The 24,739-nt window shown below is 35.1% G+C and overlaps 1 protein-coding gene across 4 annotated transcripts in view; it reads right to left on the reverse strand.

Moving 5' to 3' along the window:
• Window positions 1-24,739, reverse strand: part of LOC133195794 (plexin-A4-like) — an 87,676-nt gene that overhangs the window by 17,746 nt on the left and 45,191 nt on the right. For all 4 annotated transcript variants that reach the window (XM_061331739.1, XM_061331738.1, XM_061331737.1 and 1 more), the window contains exons 22-27: window positions 16,838-16,992; window positions 14,708-14,898; window positions 10,286-10,363; window positions 1,007-1,073; window positions 744-890; window positions 509-665 (exon numbers count right to left, since the gene is read on the reverse strand). In XM_061331739.1, coding sequence (XP_061187723.1) covers window positions 509-665; window positions 744-890; window positions 1,007-1,073; window positions 10,286-10,363; window positions 14,708-14,898; window positions 16,838-16,992 — 795 coding nt within the window. The remainder of the gene's footprint in view (window positions 1-508; window positions 666-743; window positions 891-1,006; window positions 1,074-10,285; window positions 10,364-14,707; window positions 14,899-16,837; window positions 16,993-24,739) is intronic.

Raw genomic sequence — 24,739 nt, forward strand, 5'->3', positions numbered from 1 at the left:
GTCTGTCAGTGTCTATATCTATCAAGAAAGCCTTGACTGTCAGTGTCTATATCTATCAATAAAGCCTTGATTCTCAGTGTCTATCAAGAAAGCCTTGACTGTCAGCATCTATATCTATCAATAAAGCCTTGACTGTCGGTGTCTATATCCATCAAAAAAGCCTTGATTCTCAGTGTCTATCAAGAAAGCCTTGACTGTCTGTCAGTGTCCATATTTATCAATAAAGCCTTGACTGTCTGTCAGTGTCTATATCTATCAATAAAGCCTTGACTGTCAGTGTCTATATCTATCAATGAAGCCTTGACTGTCAGTGTCTATATCTAACAGATCTTAATCTTGTCAACATGATAAGGAACTGGTTTGTGACAACAATTTTCTATAACTGAAAGGTTTCTTGCACACATGTAAGAGTTGGTTTACAGTACATTTTAAATGGCTATTACACTGTTTTGAGAATGAAATGATAAGCCAGTTTTTGCTATTGAGAATTTGCCTTTAATTGTACTACCTAAGTCCACGTCCTCTTTGACTGGTCGGCTGCTGTAGGGAACATGTTTATACAGTACATCCAGGATCTTCTCCTTCACCTGTGTTATGGTGTCACAATCCAGAACACGGACTGGAATCGGGGAGGCAAACTCATGCAGGTCTGTTACAAAGATCTCCTGCAACATAACATATTTAATCTAAAGAATGTAACCATTTAAAGCATTACCTGTCAGAGAGATGATAGTATCACTTACCATTTGTCTGTAATCCAATTGTTGGCGAATTAATTTATCCTCACTCAATGAGAACCTTGCCTCACTGGTAACCATGTCGACTGGTCCCTTAGATACTTGTTTTTTCATGGCTTGATATAGTAAAAACAAAGGCTCTCCGGCACAATCCTGCAATTAAACTTGCTTGTCAACATTTTTCTCTACATATGCCACCACAGTATAAGTGTTATATTATTTTCTGTTGTATATTCTCAGCAAATAAACAAACATTTATTCAATTCTACCTTCAAGAATTTGTACAATAGGAAGGTGAACCAGTTAGTCAGCATCTTCTCAGCCACCGATTCTGTCCTGTAATTACAGCAGTATATTAATGATACACTGATTCTGTCCTGTAATTAGAGCAGTATATAAATGATAAACTGATTCTGTCCTGTAATTACAGCGGTATATAAATGATACACCGAAGCTGTCCTGTAATTACAGTGGTATATAAATGACACATTGATTCTGTCCTGTAATTACAGCGGTATATAAATGATACACCTATTCTGTCCTGTAATTACAGCAGTATATAAATGATACACAGATTCTGTCCTGTAATTACAGCAGTATATTAATGATACACTGATTCTGTCCTGTAATTACAGCAGTATATAAATGATAAACTGATTCTGTCCTGTAATTACAGCAGTATATAAATGATACACCGAAGCTGTCCTGTAATTACAGTGGTATATAAATGATAAACTGATTCTGTCCTGTAATTACAGCGGTATATAAATGATACACTGATTCTGTCCTGTAATTACAGCTGTATATAAATGATACAGTGATTCTGTCCAGTAATTACAGCTGTATATAAATGATACAGTGATTCTGTCCTGTAATTACAGCAGTATATAAATGATACACTGATTCTGTCCTGTAATTACAGCAGTATATAATGATACACCGATTCTTTCCTTTAATTACAGCAGTATACAAATGATACACCGATTCTGTCCTTTAATTACAGCAGTATATAAATGATAAACTGATTCTGTCCTGTAATTGATACACTGATTCTGTCCTGTAATTACAGCAGTATCTAAATGGTGGACAGACACCTTGGCCCAATGACACCTCGGCCCGTCACGGTTGACACCTAAGTCCTGACAGGTCGGCCCAAAATTATTGACACCTCGGCCCAAGGATTTTTTTTATTTTCAGAATTATTATCTGTATTCACTATGGTAATATAAATGTATGTATGTATAGACACCTCGGCCCAAGGATTTTTTTTTATTTTCAGAATTATTATCTGTATTCACTATGGTAATATAAATTCATGTATGTATAATGACAGTATGTAAACGATAAAGAGGAGCAGAAAATTTCAGAATTTTTGAACGAACGACAGCATAGATGTCAGTGAGTATCTATTGATTGGGAGGTAGGAGGTCTATTTATTTATTCATTTTGTTGCTTATTACAATGCAACTTTATTCATTTCATGATGTTAAGAATTCTATTTTTGGTTAGGATATGTTAAAAATTGCATGTAATCTAACATTTATTTTTACTTAAAAATTTTCTTGAGGTCTTTAAAAAACTAACTGGTTTTCAATTTTTTTTTTTTTTTATATTTCATTAAACTAATCCCTATACATGCATTTATAAATTTTAAAATATGATTAAAAGAATTTAAAACGAAATCTGTATTAGTTGTTGACATATGTATTTCAATCAAAAATATCAAGCACCCAATGATGGACCTAAGTTCACTTGATTGACGGGGGTACACAGACCAGGTAAATCTGAAGGCGGTGTTTACTATCTGGAGCTTTAATCCTGCTCGTAATTAACTCCTCATTGTCACCACCCCATATGACTCTAAAGGATGCACCGCATCTTCTTGTTTGTTTAACGATTAGCACTTTGAAATGGATTGTCTTTTTTTAATTACCGTCAATTTACTCTCGGAAGATTATTCATTTATTTTCTTTCTCGCTTCATGGATATATAACAATATAATCTGTCGCATAATCCTGGTATAGTCCTTATCATAATAAAATACTTCAGAATATAGTGAATAAATATATTCAAAATAATACATTTTTGTTTGTGCCGAGGTGTCTTTTATGTGAGCCGAGGTGTCTCAAATCTTGGGCCGACCCGTCGGGGCCGAGGTGTCAATGGGCTGAGATGTCGTTGGGCCGAGGTGTCGTTTGGCCGAGGTGTCTGACATTCATATAAATGATACAGTGATTCCGTCCTGTAATTACAGCAGTATATAAATGATACAGTGATTCTGTCCAGTAATTACAGCTGTATATAAATGATACAGTGATTCTGTCCTGTAATTACAGCAGTATATAAATGATACACTGATTCTGTCCAGTATTTACAGCTGTATATAAATGATACAGTGATTCTGTCCTGTAATTACAGCAGTATATAAATGATACACTGATTCTGTCCAGTATTTACAGCTGTATATAAATGATACAGTGATTCTGTCCTGTAATTACAGCAGTATATAAATGATACACTGATTCTGTCCAGTAATTACAGCTGTATATAAATGATACAGTTAACAAAACCAGCGGTAAGTTCCAGTTTGGTGTTAACTGGCGTACAGAAGGGTGTTTATTAAATAAGCCTTTCAACAATGATGAAAGTTCTGAACTTGTTCCAATACTGCTTCCATTCTGATGAACTATTGCTATTGCTGATTTATAACCAGCTATAGTCCGTGGTTTACACTTTCTCACCTTGAAAAGGTAGATAAAAAATTCTGCTAACTCTGGTACAGATGTTGTAATGGGATTGACACCATGTTCTTTACACCAACTGTTATATATTCTGAGTTTTGCATCATAAACTGTTTGTGTAGATGTCTTTCTGGCATTTGCCATAATTTCTGCAATTTCTTCAGAAAATCCTCTTGACTTGTGTTGCAATTTGACAGTTTCCATGCTACAAGATTGAGAGTTTCTAGGTTTTGATGAAAATTCTGATTGTGATTTTGAGACAGAAGATCTGGCCACAGTGGTAACTTGACTGGTACATCGATCAAAAGATCTATTAACTGAGGGTACCAAGACTGCCTGGGCCACATTGGAGCAATGAGTAGTACAACACTTGCCTCTTCCCGTATCTTCTGTAAGACTTTGGGCACAAGAATTGGTGGTGGAAATGCATAAGCATACATCCCTTTCCAACTGGTTGCTAGTGCATCTACTTGAAGAGCATTAATGTCTGGAAATGGGGAGCAATAGACTGGCAGCTTCTTGTTTTGCGCAGTTGCAAACAAATCTATACATGGGGTTCCCATCTGTTGAAACAACAATTTTACAACAGTGTTGTTGAGCGACCATTCCGTCATTCGTACTATTTTTCCCCGGGAAAGTGCATCTGCAAGAAAATTCTTTTTCCCTGGAATGTGAACAGCTCGTATTGTAATTTTGTACTGAATGCACCACTGGAACAACTCCCAAGTTAGATAACACAGTTCTGGTGAATGTGTCCCCCCTTGCTTGTTGATATAACTTATCACTGTTGTGTTGTCTGACCGTATAAGGATCACTTTCCCTTTTATTAAAAATAAGGCTTCTTGAAGAGCTAATTGTACAGCCTTTAACTCTAGCCAATTTATGTGTTTCTGTTGATATTGCTGGGACCAGACCCCTGATGTCTCCCAGTTCTCCAGATGTGCTCCCCAACCCTGTTCTGACGCATCTGTTATCAAAGTCAGTTGACTTGGCGGATCTTGCAAAGGCATTCCTTTGAAAAAATTTTCCCGATTCATCCACCACTGAAGGTGCTGAATTAAGATTGGACGAATCACTATCCCATGAGTAAGAGGGTGAATCTTTGGTCTCCACATTGCTAACAGGTATAACTGTATAGGACGCATGTGTAACCTTCCCATCGGAACAAGATAAATGCATGAAGCCATCAGTCCTAACAATTTGAGAATTACTACCGCTTGAGTGTGCTGACTTATTGATAAAGTCTGCACCATGTCCAGAATACTCTGAAACCTGGATTCTGTGGGTGTTGTGATGCCCTCTACCAGATTGAAATGTGCTCCTAGATACTCTATATGTTGGGATGGCACTAGAGACGACTTTTTCCAATTTACTAATAATCCCAGTTCCTGAACTAGATGTAAGACATAGTCTCTCTGGTGAAGAAGAGTTGTCTTGTCTGAATTGATCATCAACCAATCGTCTAGGTACATAAATATTTGCATTACCATTTTTCTTAAATGTGCTGCAAGAACTGCCATTACTTTTGTGAAGACCCTTGGAGCTGAACGAAGTCCAAAGGGCATTGCTCGAAACTGGTAACTCTGGTCTAGAAATTTGAATCGTAGAAATTTCTGGAAATCTGTGTGAATTGGAATGTGAAAATAGGCATCGGTCAAATCCAGTGAGATTGCAAAGTCCCCTTTTTTCATTGCTTTCATTATAGAACATAGCGTCTCCATTTTGAAATGTCGAGGCACTATTAACTGATTTAGAGGTTTCAGATTTAGAATTGTCCGAAGCCCTCCTTGTTTCTTTGACACCACAAAAATGGTGCTGTAAAACCCTTCGTTTTCTTGAGTGACAGGTACAGGTTCTATAACATCTTTTTCTAACAACATGCTTATTTCTGTTAAAATAACTGATTCGTGAATACCACATCTTGGTACACACGTTTCCTTGATCTTTACATGGGGTTGAATCATAAACTCCAATTTTAACCCTTCCCTTAGGGTTTCTAATACCCATTGATCCTGAGTGATTGAAGTCCACTTCCTGTGGAATGCTAACAAACGTGCCCCTACCTGGGGAAGCATATTTACAGACTGTTTGTTTACAAGATTCACTTCCTTGGAGTTGGAAATCCTTTCTGGCCCCCAAAGGTTCTCCTGGAAAAAGAATTCTTCCTGTTTCCCTGTCCTGCACGAAAATTGTCCTTGCCCTGATCAGAACTCAAGGTAATACTTGTCTCATTTGATTTAGCCACTTTAGCAGAAAGAGCAGAGGTCTCAGTTACATCTGCTTTCCTCTTCCTACTGAACTCGGTGGAGTTCCTACTATCTCTACTCTTGAAGTTCTTATTATACCCCTTTGATGTGTTGTAAACATTTTGGGTTTCTCTTGCATCTCGTAGATTCTCTGCAGACGTATGGAGAGATTCAAAATATTGTCCATTAAACAACTGGTTGCCAAAAATAGGGAGTTTCAGCAATTTTTTCTCTGTTGCCTTGCTAATAAAGTCTACATTTTTAAGAAAAACTTTTCTTCTACTCAAGACTGAATTTGCCATTACTCTTGCTGTCAAATCGGCCATACTTCTGAAACAGTTGATGAGAGCTTTACGTCCTTCCACTCGATCATCCTCACATTCAGCCTCATCTAAAAATGCTGTTATCATAGTACCATAAGAAATGGCCCTGAATAAGGCTCTTGCTGAATTGTCAATCCGCCGAAAGTCATTGTCTAACTCCTTATGAAAAGGAGAGAGATTAACTTTTGATTTTCCAAAACTACCTTTCTGGCCTACTACTAACCCCTCCTCAATATTGTCATCTAATTTTGGAGGATTACAAAAGGCGTCAAAGTCATCTTTTTTTCACCATAAATGCTTTATCATCTCTGCCACGTACTGACCTATTTTTCAAATGCCCCGAGGTAGCTTCTTTTTCAACTGTTTTAATCATATCAATGAGTGTTCCTTCAATAGGCATTTTGAGGAGAGACTTTTTCTTGTCATTCTTATCTCCTTTCAATCGAGAAGAAATAAATGATTTTCTCTCATTTTCCAATGGATCCTCAGCTTCAATATCAATATTGAGAACCTTTGCCATCTTAGAAACAAAACAGTTCCACTGCAGAGGATCTGAAGAATCTGGTGCACCAAAAGGCACCTCTACTGGCGCATCTGAATTGGTATACAACCCTGCGATAGATGCATTTGAACCTATATCCTCAAAATCATTGTCTTGTGCATTAACAGACAAAACATCAGCAACACTGGACTCAAAGGACGACATTTGTTCATCATAAGACTTAAACTTGTCAAAATGAGGTCTGCCTATGGCTGCCGTTTTGGAATTGGTGCTCTCATTTCCTCTGGTCAACCTTACCTCGCCTACTGATACTGAGTTGGAAATCCTTTCTGGCCCCCAAAGGTTCTCCTGGAAAAAGAATTCTTCCTGTTTCCCTGTCCTGCACGAAAATTGTCCTTGCCCTGATCAGAACTCAAGGTAATACTTGTCTCATTTGATTTAGCCACTTTAGCAGAAAGAGCAGAGGTCTCAGTTACATCTGCTTTCCTCTTCCTACTGAACTCGGTGGAGTTCCTACTATCTCTACTCTTGAAGTTCTTATTATACCCCTTTGATGTGTTGTAAACATTTTGGGTTTCTCTTGCATCTCGTAGATTCTCTGCAGACGTATGGAGAGATTCAAAATATTGTCCATTAAACAACTGGTTGCCAAAAATAGGGAGTTTCAGCAATTTTTTCTCTGTTGCCTTGCTAATAAAGTCTACATTTTTAAGAAAAACTTTTCTTCTACTCAAGACTGAATTTGCCATTACTCTTGCTGTCAAATCGGCCATACTTCTGAAACAGTTGATGAGAGCTTTACGTCCTTCCACTCGATCATCCTCACATTCAGCCTCATCTAAAAATGCTGCTATCATAGTACCATAAGAAATGGCCCTGAATAAGGCTCTTGCTGAATTGTCAATCCGCCGAAAGTCATTGTCTAACTCCTTATGAAAAGGAGAGAGATTAACTTTTGATTTTCCAAAACTACCTTTCTGGCCTACTACTAACCCCTCCTCAATATTGTCATCTAATTTTGGAGGATTACAAAAGGCGTCAAAGTCATCTTTTTTTCACCATAAATGCTTTATCATCTCTGCCACGTACTGACCTATTTTTCAAATGCCCCGAGGTAGCTTCTTTTTCAACTGTTTTAATCATATCAATGAGTGTTCCTTCAATAGGCATTTTGAGGAGAGACTTTTTCTTGTCATTCTTATCTCCTTTCAATCGAGAAGAAATAAATGATTTTCTCTCATTTTCCAATGGATCCTCAGCTTCAATATCAATATTGAGAACCTTTGCCATCTTAGAAACAAAACAGTTCCACTGCAGAGGATCTGAAGAATCTGGTGCACCAAAAGGCACCTCTACTGGCGCATCTGAATTGGTATACAACCCTGCGATAGATGCATTTGAACCTATATCCTCAAAATCATTGTCTTGTGCATTAACAGACAAAACATCAGCAACACTGGACTCAAAGGACGACATTTGTTCATCATAAGACTTAAACTTGTCAAAATGAGGTCTGCCTATGGCTGCCGTTTTGGAATTGGTGCTCTCATTTCCTCTGGTCAACCTTACCTCGCCTACTGATACGTTCTGTTGATCATAAAAATTTTCATCAACATCCTTATGTTTAAGTAGCAATTCAACCTGCTGTCTTACTTGGTCTTGAATAATTGCTGATAAATCAACAACCTCTGATCCACATTTAATACGGTCGCCATTGTTGTTCGACTCGTGGACTGCCGCCTCCACAGACGGACTTGCGTCCTGCCCTGCCATACCGTCTCCACAGACGGATTGAGGCACCTTACTGTTCATTTTAATAGTCTTCTGTACGCTTTCTCAATCATTTTAGTTACTTTATCCCGCCGTTCCTTTGACCATGTTTTACATGTGTCACATGGAAAGGCCTCGTTGCAGAGACGATCTTTGTAACAAAAAACGTGATCGTCTAATATGTTCATCTTACCCGAACATTTAGAGCAGTCCTTAAACTCATTCTCCATTTTTAGAACGCGATACACACTTCCAAAAACGCCAATATAAACTTTTATTTGCACTGTATGAGGAAAACCGCATGTCCAATATGGCGTCGAGAGAAAACTGAAGAGTTATAGCTAAGGGGGATAACTGGAGGTAATACCGTAGTGACTCTAAAAATTTATCGTCGCATTGTATGGGGAACTAGAGGGAAATTGCAAATAGTTAAGGAGGCAGGTAAGTGGAAATATTGAAATGAACACGGATTTTACCCCCAAAAATCCAATTCTGTCCTGTAATTACAGCAGTATATAAATGATACACTGATTCTGTCCAGTATTTACAGCTGTATATAAATGATACAGTGATTCTGTCCTGTAATTACAGCAGTATATAAATGATACACTGATTCTGTCCAGTATTTACAGCTGTATATAAATGATACAGTGATTCTGTCCTGTAATTACAGCTGTATACAAATGATACACTGTTTCTGTCCTGTAATTACAGCAGTATATAAATGATACACCTATTCTGTCCTGTAATTACAGCAGTATATAAATGATGCACTGATTCTGTCCAGTAATTACAGAGTATATAAATGATGCACTGATTCTGTCCAGTATTTACAGCTGTATATAAATGATAAACTGATTCTGTCCTGTAATTACAGCAGTATATAAATGATACAGTGATTCTGTCCAGTAATTACAGCAGTATATAAATGATACACTGATTCTGTCCAGTAATTACAGCAGTATATAAATGATACAGTGATTCTGTCCAGTAATTACAGCTTTATACAAATGATACACTGTTTCTGTCCTGTAATTACAGCAGTATATAAATGATACACCTATTCTGTCCTGTAATTACAGCAGTATATAAATGATGCACTGATTCTGTCCTGTAATTACAGCAGAATATAAATGATACAGTGATTCTGTCCAGTATTTACAGCTGTATATAAATGATACAGTGATTCTGTCCTGTAATTACAGCAGTATATAAATGATGCACTGATTCTGTCCAGTAATTACAGCAGTATATAAATGATGCACTGATTCTGTCCAGTATTTACAGCTGAATATAAATGATAAACTGATTCTGTCCTGTAATTACAGCAGTATATAAATGATACAGTGATTCTGTCCTGTAATTACAGCAGTATATAAATGATACAGTGATTCTGTCCAGTATTTACAGCTGTATATAAATGATAAACTGATTCTGTCTTGTAATTACAGCGGTTTATAAATGATAAACTGATTCTGTCCAGTAATTACAACAGTATAAAAATGATACACTGATTCTGTCCTGTAATTACAGCAGTATATTAAAAAAAAAAGTTTTTAAAATTTGACAAAAATGCTGTGTTTCTGTTTGTTCAATAGGTGCTTAAGAGACAATGATTTAAATGTTGACAACATATTTATTAAGCTATATAAAATCTACTCTCTCTCCCTCTTTGCTTAACACCTTGTGGAAGTATCAGTAAATTGGGTAGATAAGGAACTACAATATTTACATCCTGGCTTACCTTTTAGTAAAGAAATACATTTATTCATATTTTCAAGTGTTTTTCGAATCACCTACATGTATATGTAATGTATCTTACACTTCATTCACATAAAACAAACACTGTCCTCCAAATGCTACACAACTTATGTTTGATGTCTAAAAACCAAGGTCAATACAACAAAAATCAGCAATAACTGAAGTGTCATGTTTAGATATAAACATGTAGGTAACAGTTTCTAACCTTCGTAACAACAGCTTGGGGTGATTTTTGCCATCCACAGACTTCTCTATCAGTTCTGCTAATAAGGTTTTAAGGATACTGAAAAAAAGAAACAGTACAGACTGTGAGATGTTGTTTATTACAATCTTTCATGACTGCTTACTAATAATCTCTGCTCCAGAAGGAAGCTTGATTTTTTACCTGTGGTTCCTGGAAACAAAGTAGTTTTCTTCTTACATATAGTACACTTCTTACAACCCTATGCATTTGATATTATAATTATTTTCATTGTGTATTACAAAGTGTTTCTATTTAAAACATTGTACACATTCATTTATAATGAATAAAACACAAGCCAACATTAAATACCTTTCACATGTAAAAAAAAATCTAGAATTTTTTCCTCTGAATAAACTGCAGTTTTTCTATATTATATATAGAAATGAGATATTAAAATTAAATATTATGAAAAGAACGTGTTTAGTACATGGCTGAATTTTAAATATTAGACAAAATTTATTAATTTTACAAAAATAAGAAAATATCATTTATAATTTTGTATTTAATAAATTTTCAAGTTAATTGTATTCTTTTATAGTGTATCTATACTACTATATTAAAATAATAGACTCGAATTTTTGGCCTTTAATACCGATAAATCGGAAGAGTACTGTCTTTTGTTTGATATATTTTAAACATAATTGGTACTTGAAGATTACCAATTTGTTTTTATTTTTTCTCAATTAAGCTTCGCTAATTAATAATCAATGAAAATTCCTCAAAAAATTCCGGAAATCATCTGGATTTTTTTGATTTTACAATCTTGCGCGTGCGCATTACATTCACGCTAAAACAATCTCCCTTGCAGAGTTGTTGTTCGTTTCTCTCTCATACACGAATGTATGAGCCGTTGGTGGAGAGTGTGTTCAAATCAGAGAAGACAAAAGTAAATACTAAGTAGATATATATTTGTTATTGTATAATTTCTATAATAAGAAATCAGTAATATATATGAACAGAATATATAGCAAATTTCCAATGAAAATTTACACGTATTTGTAATAGGGGTCGGAACCGGCGGGGGGGGGGGGGGGGGGCCAAGGGGGGCAACCCCTCCTTTTTTTTTGCAAAGATAGACATAATATAGGCATCGAAAATTGGGGCTTACCTTTTTTCGTTGGTTTAGCCCCCCCCCCAACTTTCAAATAGCCACCCCACTTTCAATTTGCTTCTGACGCCTATGATTGTATTATTGTAATCGTTTCTGAGTTTATATCCATACAAATGTGATATTGTGGCCACGTGGGTAATCATTCGCCATCTCGGAGACACATTTATTATATGTTATTTATATCTCTGACCATCTCAACGGAGGCAAAAAGCTCATGATCGTAGGAGCAACATTAATGTAACTACTCGATTTATTTTATTCGTCATTTCTTTTATGCTTTTTTGAGGGAAACTGAAAGGGGGGGGTGTTACAACTCCAGTTAGAATCACATCTTAGTGAAGTAGGCATTCTTTTTCTGCTAAAAATTACAATAATAACTACTATATAAAAATTATAGACTCGAATTTTTGGCCTTTAATACCGATAAATCGGAAGAATACTGTCTTTTGTTTTATATATTTTAAACATCATTGGTACTTGAAGATTACCAATTTTTTTTTATTTTTTCTCAATTAAGCTTCTATTTTTATTACTTTTTCTATGTACTAATTCAAGGATATTACATAAATTTTTATCAAAACAGACAGTCTTTTACAGACTATATACCTGTTTATTACCATTGTATATATAAAGTATATGTATTAGCCGTGCTTAACTCTTTTATTGTTGAGGTCATATTTTGAACAAGTTGAGACCTGCAGTGTTAAAATTGTTACAAAATTTTTTACACCTTTACTTTAATAACTGATTTTCTAAAAATACCAGCTTAGCACATTTCTTCATTTCATTTCTTCGCTTGATATGTATCAGCAGTGTGCTCAACTCTTTGCTGTTGTCATATTTTCAATGAACATCCATAATTTCTTTTATTAAATTTGTTTTGAAGGGTGAAATTTATGTAAGCTCCGGCGTGATTCGAACTCAAGACTTGATTTATAGCTAACTGGTGGTCAAACCCATTCTGCGCTACGCCGTTACGCAACAATTAAAAAAAAAACAAAACAAAACAAACACCAAAAAAAACAAAAAAAAAACAGAATTATATTCACATTCATTGTTTATTTAAAAAATACTTTACAATATGAATGTGTCAATGTATCTATTTTGTAAATGTCCGATATGCACATGGATGCATTCATAACAATGTCAACCCATGCAAGCACGGGTCAAAGTCTAGTAATTTATTTATTTTAATATTCTTTTAAGGGAGGGTAGGGGATTAGTTTGTAGGATGTCGTTTTTGTACATGTAGGTTGTAGTGTTTTGGTCGGGTGAAATTTCCAGTTTATGAAATCACCAATATTCACTGGACAAAAAATACAAGGTTCAATGAAATACATGACAGAAACAAACAAAAAACTTTTTTATTTTTAACTTGAAAAAAAAAAAGGCTATAAAAATGAGGAGACATTAACAGAAATATTCTTGATGCTTTCTTGAAAACACAAATTAGGTTCAGTAATCACCTATAACTAAAATACAATTTTCTTTTTACAAAACTTTGGCAATAAAAAGCTTGTAAGATGAACCAAACAAATCCATACAAAAGTGAGTACTTTTCAACTGTGAGCTCGTCTTTTAATAAAAACACATTTACTGGGGGTATTCACCTGTAACAATACAAATCCACACAGCTTATTATAATTCTAAGCAGGTCATGCAGGGCTTAATCACCTGTAAATGAAGTCAGTGAACTGATTCAAAATAATACTTTTAGTTAATAACATAAAGCACAAGGTTGTTCAACTAAGGTTTCACTCAGCCTTCACTCATATATGCACATTATATTTTGAACTCAACACTGAAGAAACTTGCACTCATATTTTTCAAAAGCTGTTGAGTGCACCTGATAATAATTTCTTTTGGTATTCACTAAGATTAAGGGACCCCACATTAAGAACACAGTTTTTTTTTTTAAATGTTGACTTGAGTAATAGGGACACAAGTTCATCATATAAATTTAATTCTTGAGGTATTTTATAAAGGTTCAAACAGTGATATGTTTTATTGAGACTTTTTCTTTTTTTAAATGACACAATCCTACTTCCCCATTTCTTAATTACTCCCTTCCCAAAAGTACGATGTCATTCACATGAATAAATTAGAACTATCTTTTATTCGCGATTCATTGGTCTGAAATCAATCCACAATGATTAATTTTCATGACTGAGGAAACCTTCTCTATAAATACAAAGCAAAATAAATGGTTCGCAGCAATTAATATTCGCGAGTTAAAGAAGCTCGTGAAACTCGCGAATATTTCTTGCATGCAAATAAAAGTTGGTTTACAGTATTATGTCTAATCATGATCTGAAGAAAATTTGATATGGTGAATAGAAAGATCAATAATTTTTATCCCAACATAAAATTAAAAATATGAGGTATATATGAAAATAATATTTACTGTCATGCCTATTTAATTCATATTAGAAAACATGATGAAGCGTTGCTTTTTAAATCAGAATATCACATTGTTTTCTGTGCTTGTAAAATAAAAATGCATCCGTCTACAAGAGTTATCTGTCAATCACAGGAGTTACCTGTCTTCAAAATATCTTTCAAGAGAAACAAAATTTTATGAAAAATTCTGCATCTGAAATTATTGTAACAATTAAAAGAAGTATATATTAAGAGATAGAAATATCTCAATTTTAACAGTTTATAGGAACTTAGTATAAATATTTTAGGTAAACTATTATAAGTAATCAATAAAAATTTTGGGAAGTCCAAGAGGCTTTACTCTGTCAAAAATTGCTCAATCGTACCCAAAACAGAACTTGACCTAGATATTCTTATGATAAATCTGTATACCAAATTTCATTTCAGTAAGTGCAACCTCTGCGAAAATGAACGAAAACTGCAATTGAAATTTTTTAAGTCCAAGGGGCATAACTCTGTCAAAAATTGCTCGCTCGTACCCAAATCAGAACCTGACCTAGATATTCTTATGATAAATCTGTATACCAAATTTCATTTCATATGTGCAACCTCTGCGAAGAAAATGAACGGAAACTACTGGTGGGCCGACAGACAACAGCAAAGCAATATGCCTTCCCTTCTTCGAAGGGGGCATAATAATTTGCTTGGAAAGTTATCTCTCTTGTCAGAGGAACATTACACCTTAATGCACAACAAACAAAATGGTAAGCCAGAGGTCACCTGTGTGATCAAGTGAATTTATAAACTCTGTATTGTGCAAAACCCAAATTTTCTATGTACACTTCTCCTTCCATATAAGTCTGTAATGGTTTACATTTAATCCACACACTTACTCTGTTGCATATTCCATTTTTGTCTGCAGGGCAACTGAGATCAGGGAGGCTACATTGACTCTGTCTCGCATTTTGAACTGCTTGTGTCCTTCTAGAGTCCTCACAAAAATCAGCAAAAACGTCTTATTGCTGATCAGCTGAGAAAACAACTTCAGACCTTTCTCTACATTGTCTCGCCTGGAATACTCCACCTAACACAAAACAAATATCTATAACTTGTTATTTCAGTAAAGCTGCGTCTAATTTAGAGGAGACAAAAAAGCCTTATTTTAAAGACTCAACCCCAGATGTTATGTGCAGCATCCTGAGTATGTCTTTACAGAAAATCAAGGACAAGCTCTGTAATTCCATGAAGCTAGACACAATTTACAGCTAATATGTTTAGGAAATATCCCACTATAATATGGCCTATTTGAACATTTGTATCAAAAATGTCCAGGTGACAGTGATTTTTAAACTTCTTAAAACATTACTTCACCATGAATTTTACAATGCATTTTGAAATAAAGTTCATAAACTTAAATGAAACTAGACATCACTGGGATGATGACTATCTCCAATGGCCCCAATTTTAGCAAAGGACATAAAGATAAAAGACCCTTTATTCATGTGCACTCTTTGGGGGAAGTTTGAGCCAGATGGGGCCAATGAGAGAAAAAAGCTTAAGAAAAAAAATTTACAGAGATTTGCTATAACCTTGACCTCTAATGTAAAAACTTGACCCAAAGACACTGCACACCTTCTATTCACAAGCACTCTATGGGTGAAAATTGAACAAATGGGCAAGGGGAGAGAAATATGTTTTTCACTGGGTGAAGTATGAGCCCAAGTGGGCCCAAGAGAAAGACTAGAAATATGTCCATAGGACATGAATGTCCCGCCAAGGGTATATTAGTAATGCAACATGAAAATTTGTATTAGTATATGAAATTTGATGAGAATATCTTGAATAGTTTCTTTAAAATTGAAATCTAAAAAGTTGGATATAGATGATAAATTCTCATCAAATCATGTATAAGTGCATAAGCTTACATAAATACATCTTAAATGGTTTCTTTAAAATTAATCAAAATGCAAATTTAAGAAAAGTGAGGTCAAGGTCACAGGAAAATTCAAGGTCAAACATTTTTGATGCAGTTGAATAGTTCTCACAAATACGTATCAGCATATTAAGTTTGATAAAAATATTTTGAATGGATTATTTAAAACTGAGCTAAACCCTTATTTAAAATAAATGAAGTTAAGGTCAAAGGAGAGGTCAAGGTCAAAAAATGTTGATGCATTTGAAAGGGATACATCAGTATGTATTAGCATTTGAAGTTTGATAAAAATATTATGTATGGTTTCTTTAAAACTGAGTTAAACACAAATTGAGAAAAGTGAGGTCAAGGTCAAAGGAAAGGTCATCAAAAAATATTGATGCACTTGAGTAACTTACATCAGTATGTCTCAGCATATGAAGTTTGACACTAATTTAAGAAAAGTGAGGTCAAGGTCAAAGGAAAGGTCAAAGTCAAAAAAATGTTGATGCAATTGAATAGCTCTCATTAGTATATATCAGCATATGAAGTTTGATAACACTATATTGAATGGTTTCTTTAAAACTGAGCTAAACACTTATTTAAGAAAAGTGAGGTCAAGGTCAAAGGAAAGGTCAGGGTCAAAAATGTTGATGCAGTTGCATATCTCTCATCAATATCTATCAGCATATGAAGTTTGATAAAAATATCTTGGACAGTTTCTTTGAAACTGAGCTTTGAACAGAGCTAAACACAGAGACAGACAGACGGAAGATGGACATGATAAACACTATATGCCCCGGCCATATTCATGGCGGGGTATAAAAATATGCTTTGGACAAGGATATTACACAGAGAGGTTCTTTGACCTTTGATCTAGAAGTCACTGCACACACTCTACCCATGGACACTCTAAGGGTGAAGGTTGAGGTAGTCTGAGCCAAGGGGAGGGAAAATATGCTCCAGACAGACAGACAGAATGATCATCATAGGACACATGAGAGTGGGGCCCTATCTCTGACTTATCAAAGAAAAATAATATATTAAACATTGAAAGAGGGTGGGCTGGGTTCAGAGCATATTTCAGAATGATGAGAGGTTATTGTCTTACCTCCAGATCTTTGATGACAGGGTGATTTGTGTCCCCATCCTGAGGAAACAAAACCCTCATACAGTAGGAACGATAGTCCCAGAAAGGAATAGCATTGTTACCAGACATGTAGTCATTCATCAGCTGATCAATGTCTGTCTGCAGAACCACAAAGGCTGAAATCAGAATTCCTCACTGTATTAGTGTCATTATTGCAAGCATTGGTAAGTTACATGGGAATCCACTAAACATTATCAAGACCATATATTACACATGAATTTATTTTTGAAAACTCAACTGAAGATGGGCATCAGAAACAGGACCTAGTTTTAATAAGAACAAGAGGCCCAAGGGCCTTAACGGTCACCTGGAAGTATAAAACAAAATTAACTGAAAGACGAAGCAATGTTGCCCAAAAATTTCAAACATAGGTAACCAAAGATTACAAAGCTCACCTCGACGAATGTTATCTATAAGTAAGGCAAATCTCGCATCATATTTCTTTCTAGTTAGTGTACATCCCAAGATCAATATCCATGAAAGTTTGGTTTAAGTAGGACTTATAGTTACTTGGAAAAAGACCTCCTCAAAAAACTTTTATTCTGTTTACTAATCAAGTAATTTTGGTCAGTTCCAACATCCAAAGCAAGTCTGGAAGTTTCCATCCTTAGATGCACCATCTATGCAAGTATAATCAAAACAGGCCATAATATAATATAACTACTCAAAAAAAATTACCCTGGTCACTCATCTAGAAAATGAAGGTCAGATTCAGAATACAAAGCAAGTCTGGAAGTGTCCATCCCTAGATACATCATCCATGCTAATTTGGTTAAAATATGGCTAAAATTCACTCATGTGGAAAATCTTGGTCAGATCTTAGCATCCGAAGCAGATTGGTTAGTGTACATCCCTAGATGCATCATCCATTAAAGTTTGGTCCAGGTAGGGCTTATAGTTACTTGCGAATGGACTTGTTCCAAAATCTTAACCTAGTCATTCATCTGGAAAATCTGGCTCAAATCCAGCATCTGAAGCAAGTGTGGTAGTGAACATCCCTGTATGCATCATCAAGTTTAGTCCAGGTAGGGCTTATAGTTACTTGGGAATGGACCTGCTCCAAAAACTTTAACCTGGTCACTCATCTGGAAAATCTAGGTCAGATCCAGCATCCCAAGCAAGTGTGGTAGTGTCCATCCCTAGATGCATCATCCATGCAAGTTTGGTCCAGGTAGGGCTTATAGTTACTTGGGAACTGGGATGCCGACGCCGGGAGTATAGCATAAGCTCATCTCAACTTCATTGAGGTGAGCTAAAAATCTGGTAAAAATACCCTTGCTTATTGTAACATGCTGGACCTGAGTGATCTCCTTTGGATCATACTTGGTTTTCCCAAGTCTTACAGGGATGATAATGAATGCAAAATATACAAATACAAAGTACACTTGCCTACTGTGTAAGGTATTCAATATACAGGTTGGGGGGCAACGTAAATTCCGCTATAATAGTGGTATATCACTATTATAGCGAGATTCCGCTATATTTTCAGCCGTAGTTACCCTCGATTTCATCAAACAACATGCTTGCTGTTTAAAGCGCAAGTCATGGTGGGTATAAAAATGGACAATAATTGATATCTTTACATGTTATGAATTTTATTAAATTTTCTGCCGATGCGTTTAATAATGCGAACACACTTTTGAAAACGGAAGTTACATTTTTAACATAGCAACCAGTGATTGCAGTAGTATTCAAGCATAACTAAGTCTTATTTTCTCTCATACATGTATACAAAGTGTTTCTTGTAATAACTTTCAACCCGGATAAGAAGAAGTATGTCGAATTTGCAGTAGAAATGATGATTTTTGACTGCATGGTTACCGGTATGGAGGCCCGTTGAAGCAAATGGAAAAAGCTCAATGCATGTACACTTATATCACTGATGTATCTAATTTAATTGTTTCTTTTAAATGCAATAAATCGTAAACAATCTGTAAAATGTCACTTCAGCAGGTAATCCCAAATATGATGTTTATATGATATTTGTCTTGGGAATGTTGAACAAAATATTGAAAAAAAATTACTTGTACCTTTTCTTTAATTTCTGCTTGATAACCTTGATGAAAAAAAAACTGTATACAATGACTATAAAGTATATAGTGTGGGGAATATTTGGCATAATTTCTCAGAAGAAATATTTGTGCTATCCAGGTATTGGTTGACCGAGGTCGAATGCCGAGATTACATTGTAACCAATACCTGACCAGGTTTGTATAGTCACAGGTAAACCGGATTTAAAAGGCAATAACCGTTTTATTAAATAATAAGAAATTTTACATTCTTGACACTTCAGTTCTTTTCTCCTACAAATGTAAACAATCATTACATATTGTGTAGTGTAAAAATGTAAAAAACGTATTATAATGATATTTCAACTTCACAACTGATTAACAGTGGAAAACAACATTCTAATAATTAAATACTCGACTTTTTAAATTAAATTTGAGGTGAACTCACTCTAAGGTACACATCAGGAAAGAGAGTCTAAACCAATCAGAGAGGATCAAAATTCCTGATTATTTAATAATATGTTTGATCCACGCAATTATGATGCACAAAAATAAAGATTGGTTATTTATTTTTCATATGAAACACGAAATATGGCCGTAGTTTCAAACAAAAAAAAATATGTTGAGAAATATTTATATCCACTGCAGATTTTCTTCTCTTTATATGAAAACCACTTTCATCATTCAGTGAATTTCGATTATTGCTGGGTTTTCAAGTCACCTGAAGATTTCTTTCGCAGTGTGCTTTTCAATCAGTGAAACTCACAATGACGTACATATAAATAATACAATATTTAACGTACTTAAACCTACTTTATATAATTATTTACATTGTATACAAATGAACATAAACAAATAATGTCTTTCTTTATTCATTAAAGGGAATAAACGGTTGCAGCTTTTGCAGAAAACTGCTTACGCAGGTTACTATCCTGTGCATTTTTCTGCAATAGTTGTAACATTTATTCCTGGACTAACAATCAAATAAAACAATTTATTTTTTAAATACTTGGTAAAATTTTCAAATTAAGAAACCGTTCCACTTTTTTTTTCAAATTTGATATTGTCATTCTGGTATAATTTCAATTAGGATTTCATAATCTTTTTTCAGCTCAGAAAGTTCTAGAATAAAATTTCATGTTATAAACAATAAATTTCAAGTATATAAAGTTTTCTTTATCTTGATAAGGCTAAATCGTTCAAACTCGTGGTTTCATCATGATCGAGACAATAAATATTATACTAGGAATTACCTGTAGAAGTGGCATCTTATAAATGTTGTGCGATTTATTACATTTAAGTAATACAAATCAGATACATCAGTGATATAAGTGTACATGCATTGAGCTTTTTCCATTTGCTTCAACGGGCCTCCATACCGGTAACCATGCGGTCAAAAATCATCATTTCTACTGCAAATTCGACATACTTCTTCTTATCCGGGTTGAAAGTTATTACAAGAAACACTTTGTATACATGTATGAGAGAAAATAAGACTTAGTTATGCTTGAATACTACTGCAATCACTGGTTGCTATGTTAAAAATGTAACTTCCGTTTTCAAAAGTGTGTTCGCATTATTAAACGCATCGGCAGAAAATTTAATAAAATTCATAACATGTAAAGATATCAATTATTGTCCATTTTTATACCCACCATGACTTGCGCTTTAAACAGCAAGCATGTTGTTTGATGAAATCGAGGGTAACTACGGCTGAAAATATAGCGGAATCTCACTATAATAGTGATATACCACTATTATAGCGGAATTTACGTTGCCCCCCCAACCTGATATATACAGACAGTTTTTGTCACTTGCCTAATGCTACAATTCAGTACACACAGACTTGGGTATACAACATGGCTGTTTTCCACTTGTCACTAATTACAATAAGTCACCCTGGCTCTCTGTGATTCTTTATTCACTTTAATAAAGTATAAAACAACATCCACTCTCTTGTCAACCATGACTCTTCTACCAGTGGCACTAACTTATACCACCGCAGTGTGCGCATACTGTGTACAATTACAACTTTTGCTAAATATATAAATAATCTTTATGTCAATCTTTTATATTGCTTTCCAGGCAAGAATCTGACTTTGAGCATACTTTGCTCATTTAAACCAAACACTCATTTTTATTTTGTTTCTATGTATATATAACATTCTTTCTTGTATTCTCATTCAATCAAATAACCTGTTAATAAAATTATATACAAGGATTTCTTGATTAACAATATTTAGCAAAGGGGAGTAACTCTCATTTGCTTCACATCACAATTGCGTATGCTGCCTCCTAGATATCCAGAAGCAAAGAAAAGGCACATTTACTTATAATTATATTTAAGGTATCCAATCCATAATAGCCTTAGATTCAATGAATCTGAATGCATAACAGATATATATTGGCTGAATACTCAGTACATGTAGACATAATCTTCATGTTTTAGTATCAATATGTAAAAGCAGATTGTGTCCTAATTTTTGACCTTGTCCTGTCCTTGAAGAGTTTTCCCCCTTTGCTTTTAATCAATAAAAATCAATTCTAGAAAAATCTATCTGGTAAAAAATTAGTTTTCAATCATTTTTCTATTCCTAATAATTAAATACATCTTTCCACCAAAGAATTTTTTGATATTCTTAGTATATAAATTTTTATTTTAAAAAATTTGCTTGTCCCCATAGACCTCAATGATACCTTAATACATGTAAATACATGTATTTACATTGATATTATTGCAAATTTGTTTGTTTGCTTAGTACTCAGGGGCAGAGGAGAGGTTTTCAAAACATTAATGCATTTTGCTAACTAATCAACAGAACCCCACCCAAGCTCAAGAACCCCTGACCCACGGGGCCATGAAATTCAAAATTTTGGAAGAGGCATCCTTTCTCATCATAACTATATATTTAGTTTGTTTAATTAATACCAAGGGGTAGAGGAGAAGATTTTTTAGAGCATTAATTAATTTTCAGTATATAATAAATAAGCCCTGCTCCCCCACATAGAACCCCCGACCCAGGGGCCATGAAATTCACAATTTTGGAAGAGGCACTCTTGCTCATCATTACTATGTACTTAGTTCATCAGCTTAATACCCAGGAGCAGAGAAGATTTTTTAAGCATTAATTTATTTTCAGTATATAATAAATAAGCCCCCCCCCCCCCCCAACACATGGAACCCCTGACCCAGGGGCCATGAAATTCACAATTTTGGAAGAGGCACTCTTGCTCATCATAACTATGTACTTAATTCATCGGCTTAATACCAAGGGGCAGAGCAGAAGATTTGCAAAGCATTAATTTATTTTCAGTATATAATAAATACCCCCCACATGGAACCCCTGACCCAGGGGCCATGAAATTTAAAATTTTGGAAGAGATATTCTTACTCATCATAACTATGTACTTAGTTCATCAGCTTAATACCCAGGAGCAAAGAAGATTTTCAAAGCATTAATTTATTTTCAGTATATAATAAATAAGCCCCCCCCCCCACCACCACCACCACATGGAACACCTGACCCAGGGGCCATGAAATTCACAATTTTGGAAGAGGCATTCTTGCTCATCATAACTATGTACTTAGTTCATCAGCTTAATACCCAGGAGCAGAGGAGAAGATTTTCAAAGAATTAATGCATTTTTACTATATAATCATTTATTTAGAGCCCCGCCCTAATACCAGAACTCCTGACCCTGGGGCCATGAAATTCACAATTTCGGAAGAGGCACTCTTGCTCATCATAACTATGTACTTAGTTCATCAGCTAAATACCTAGCAGCAGAGGAGAAGATTTTTAAAGAATTAATGCATTTTCACTATATAATCATTAGATCCCCACCCTAGCGCCAGAACCCCTGACCCTGGGGCCATGAATTTCACAATTTTGGTAGAGGGCTTAATGCTTATTACAATCATGCCAACAGTTTGACTGCTTGATGTTCAGGAGTAAAGAAGAAGATTTTTAAAGATTGCATTAATTTTGATGGTTTTAGCCCCACCCCTCAGGCCCCAGGGGGGCAGGGGCCATGAATTTCACAATCTTTACTCCTCTTCACCCATAGAATGCTATATACCAAAATTGGTTGAAATTGGTTTAGTGGTTCCAGAGAAGAAGCTAAAAATGTTCAAACGTTTACGACCGATTGACGACGAACGACGTACAACGAACGACGACAGACGAAAACAGATAGCAATAGGTCACCTGAGTGACTCGGGTGACCTAACAAGAGGCCCAAGGGCCTTAATGGTCACCTGAGTATAACACAACAATTTATAGGATCCATAGAGTATAAAATGAAAGGTGAAGCTTTGTTGCCCAAAAGCAAGAAAAAAAGGGTGATCAGGATCAACAAAATAATTAGTCTAGTGTTCATTAACAGTTCATAAATTAGGTTCTAATCTGTTCCCCATTTATCACTATCACCATACAGAATATTAACATACTATCAGTGCTTCTGTACTGTTTCAATTCCTTCTTGAAATCTCTTGCATTGGACTCTCTTGGTCTTTGATGAATATTGAATAAGACAAGTTATTTTTGTCTCATTTTTATTTATCTATCATTTATAAGTCTACCTGATCAATAAAACTATGAAAATACTTTTTGTATTATACAATAAAAATTCTTGCATAGTTCTCTTATTCTATTAACCTTTCAAGTACATTATTTACAGTGATTAATTATCAAAAGTAAATGGCAAAGGGGAACAACTCCTATCTGTAGAATACAAATTAAAAGAGTCCTGGCCAGGCCAGAACACTTGACCAAATGGCCCAGATGTTCAAAAATCTTTATTTAAACTTTTACTCTTTTTGCCTCTAATATGCCCAGGTGCAGAGAAGATTTTCAAAAAAATAATGCATTTTTACTACAGATTCACTATATTATCAATAGCCCCGTGCCCCCCCCCCCCCACCTCCCCAAGAAACACCAGAGCCTGTCACCCTGGGACCAGAAGTTTGCTCATCACAAGTAATCACTTTGTTTATCTGCTTAACACTAAAGAAGCAGACAGGGTTATTTAACAGAATTAATGCATTTTCACTATATTATCAAGAACCCCACCCTTACACGAGCACATCTGACCCAGGGTTCATGCAATTCACTACTATTGAAGAAGCACTCTTGCTCATCATAACTATACACTTAGCTTTTTTGCTTTTTAACCAGAAGCAGAAAAGAATATTTTCAAAGAAATTTTGCTTTTTCACTATCTAATCAATAGAACCCCCCCCCCTCTTTTCACCAGAATCCTTGACCCTGGAGCCAAGAAATTCAAAACTTTGGAAGAGGCAATCTTGCATATCATAACACTGTACTTAGTTTGTTTAAATAATACCCACGGGCAGAGAAGATTTTCAAAGAAATAATTCACCTTCACTATAGGATCTATATGCCCCCCTCCCCCAGGGCCCCCCTCCCCCAGGACCCTGGAGCCAAGAAATTCAAAATTTTGGAAGAGGCATCCTTGCTTATCATAACAATGTACTTAGTATGTTTAAATAATACCCATGAGCAGAGAAGAAGATTTTTAAAGCATTAATGCATTTTCACTATATAATAAATAGAGCCCCGCCCTAACACCAGAACCCCTGATCTAGGGGCCCTGAAATTCACAATTTTGGAAGATGCATCCTTGCTTATCATAACTATGTATTTAATTTGTTTAAATAATACCCAGGAGTAGAGAAGAAGATTTTCAAAGAAATAATGCACTTTCACTATATGATCTATATAGCCCCGCCCTAGCACCAGAACCTCTGACCCTGGGGCTATAAATTTCATGATTTTGGTAGAGTCACTCTTGCTTATCATATCTATGTATTTAATTTGTTTAAATAATACCC

This window comes from Saccostrea echinata, unplaced genomic scaffold (genome assembly GCF_033153115.1).
Source record: "Saccostrea echinata isolate AGI-Se365-2 ecotype Australia unplaced genomic scaffold, CSIRO_AGI_Sech_v1 ptg000029l, whole genome shotgun sequence".
Lineage (NCBI taxonomy): Eukaryota > Metazoa > Mollusca > Bivalvia > Ostreida > Ostreidae > Saccostrea > Saccostrea echinata.